Here is a 2682-nt window from a genome sequence, read left to right on the forward strand (position 1 = left end):
TGTTGCTTTAAACTGTGTGCTTTATGATGGGCTTTGATTCTGTTGGGAACCGAGCCAAAAACAGATTGTAGCTTTTAATTTGACCAAGTCACTGTGTGTGTGTGTGTTGCCTGTATGATTTAGTCGTGGTGAAGAAAACCAGCTGCTTCTGTTGGACTGTAGCCAAACACTCAGGGAATAGATGGTCCAAGAGTCCAGACATGTCAGGATCGTCCACTGACCGCGGTCCTAAAGTCCCCAAACTGCTGGTCAGTTCTGCCTCATGTCAATGGATAAACACTAGGGGTCACTAAAAACGTTTCATACACAGGTGTGGACAAGTCTGATGAGGTTTGACGGTGATAGACATCATTTGATGTTACCTTGTTGTGTTAATAACCCTGTGTTTGTGGTGATACTGGAGAAACCAATCAACGGTTTATATTTGATGTCGTAGCATCTTTTGTTCTTTGTTTAAGTTATCATTTTTGGCTAACTAAGTTGGAGCTAAAGTTTTGGGGTTTTTTTGGTTCATGTTGTGGTGATTCTGTGAAGAACTTTAAGATGTCAAACATCAAACTTTCCATTCATTTTGGCCTCAGCTGTCAGATAAGGAACTACTGAGCTGCAGGAGACTAAATGGCAACCCAGCCAAGACTAACTACAGTTTTTCCACTGTAATAGTTGACTGAGTGGTGTTTTACCTTAAGCTACAGATTGTTGCATTGAAGTTAAATAAATTAAAAATATTGCCAAACCAAATACACCTTTTACTCACGTGAACCTTTTATATTTTTTATTTTAAGGAAAATTGAGTTGAGTTTCAGGTAATGAAAAAATACAAATTCTGATTTGATCACAGAACCATCTGGACGGTCCAACTTTTAGAAACCGTGGCAGACCTACAGCTACAGCAATCAGACGGTGATTACGACTATTTTTTAACAACCCCCACAGGAGTAATGAGGGGGTAATTATTTATCAAAACAAAACATTCAAAACATCAATTCTCTTCATTTGCTTTTAATTAAAACTTAATTTCTGCTTCTTTTTTTCCCCCATTTATTTTGAGACAGTTATTTTGTTACTTATTATTGCGAAACAAGACAAAGTGACAAACATTAAATACTCAGAAACAGAGACACGGTCCATCGTCTCCTGTGTCAAAAATATGTTTTCTAATAACTAGTTGCTAATGTGAATATTTAATCATAGGTTTGTATATTTTTAAACGTAGGAGTAAACCACTGATACATCAGGTAATGTAATGTTTGGATTTTATACTAAACCATTAAACATAAAACCCTTCTGTCTGTCCTCCGTTATATTCAGTCTTTTCTGTCCGCCCAGCCCTCCCTCAAAAAAAAAAAAAAAAAACTATCACTGAGTCATGTGAAACTAATTGACCTCTGGAAGAAAAGTTCTGAAAGTTCTGTTTTTGTTTTGATGAAGTGAAACATAAATGATCGACAGATGGTTTGGTAACGACGGAGACGTTCAGTCAGGTGACCAAGATATCAATACTTTGACATCATTGGTTGTGTTCATTTATAATCATAACTCACACGCACACACACACACTTCAGCAGCTCATAGTCACACAGCTCAGCTACAGGTCAGCGACCTCTGCCAGTGTGAAGACAGTCGTCATGGTCGTACGTGGTCGTGATCGTTGTCCTGACTGTGACTTATGGACTCTTTAAAATTATTTTCTATGAAAAAATCCTGTTTTTTTTTATCGTCCTGTTTATCGTTTGTATCAAATATCCATCAGAGTTTGACACACGAACCTCGTGTTAACATGAAGTTGAATTCCATTTGTAATCAATCACGGCCCAGTTGGAGGCTTGACCATCTGTGGCTGACCATCTGTCACATTAATGACCATTAATTAAACAGAATCTTCAGAGTTCTTACAGAACAAACAGACGGTGTTTGTACTTCGTCATCAGATTCATTACTGAAAGGTTAGTTTAATTAGGCGTCATCAGTGGATCAATCATTACTGGTTATGGTAACGATTGATCGTGTTTAGATTATTATTCACAGAAGGATCATGGTAATAATTAGAATATCATGAATTAAAAACAACTAAGAGAGATTGACTAATGGTCTGTTGATGAACTAGGTATGATTAATTAGTCAAAAGAGTCTTTATTATTATTATTTATTTTTATTTTTTTTCTGCTTTTGTGGTTTGATTCTGATCGTCCTCTTCAGTGGACAGTGGGGCTGCAGGTGATCGTCCTCATCAGTGGACAGTGGGGCTGCAGCAGGGTCCTCGTGGCTGCAGTTTCTTCTTTAGGGGCAGGAATGTAAATCCGGGGGGGATTAGTGAGACCACACTGAGCTGGGAAGCCCTCAGTAGCTGTCTGAAGTCTAAGTGCTCTCTGCTCTGCCTCAGTGCGTAAAGTTGGGACGGCGCAGTGGATGCGCGGCACTCTCCATTCTGCGGCACTCCACGCGTCACCGCTGCGGGATCCCTGACCGGGGGAGCTGTGATGCTTTGACGGGTCCTGTCACGGGTCAATGACAGAGGAAAATATTGACGTTTTGTTGGTGTGACGGCGTTTTGTCCAGGACTGATCGCGTTTCCGGCTGCGCAGTGGGGACATGGATCAGCTTTATGGAGCGACTCTTTTACCGTTTGGCGCCCTGTGCCTGGTGTTCCTGTGGGAGTCCGCTGCCAGCTCCATCAGGACG

General features: G+C 40.6%; 1 protein-coding gene across 1 annotated transcript in view; it reads left to right on the forward strand.

Moving 5' to 3' along the window:
- LOC103379315 (collagen and calcium-binding EGF domain-containing protein 1) overlaps positions 1-2682 on the forward strand; it is a 36240-nt gene that overhangs the window by 10748 nt on the left and 22810 nt on the right. The window contains exon 3 of the mRNA XM_017032343.2: positions 2560-2681. Coding sequence (XP_016887832.1) covers positions 2593-2681 — 89 coding nt within the window. The 5' untranslated portion in view covers positions 2560-2592. The remainder of the gene's footprint in view (positions 1-2559; position 2682) is intronic.

Source organism: Cynoglossus semilaevis, chromosome 5, assembly GCF_000523025.1.
Source record: "Cynoglossus semilaevis isolate Cse_v1.0 chromosome 5, Cse_v1.0, whole genome shotgun sequence".
Taxonomy (NCBI): domain Eukaryota; kingdom Metazoa; phylum Chordata; class Actinopteri; order Pleuronectiformes; family Cynoglossidae; genus Cynoglossus; species Cynoglossus semilaevis.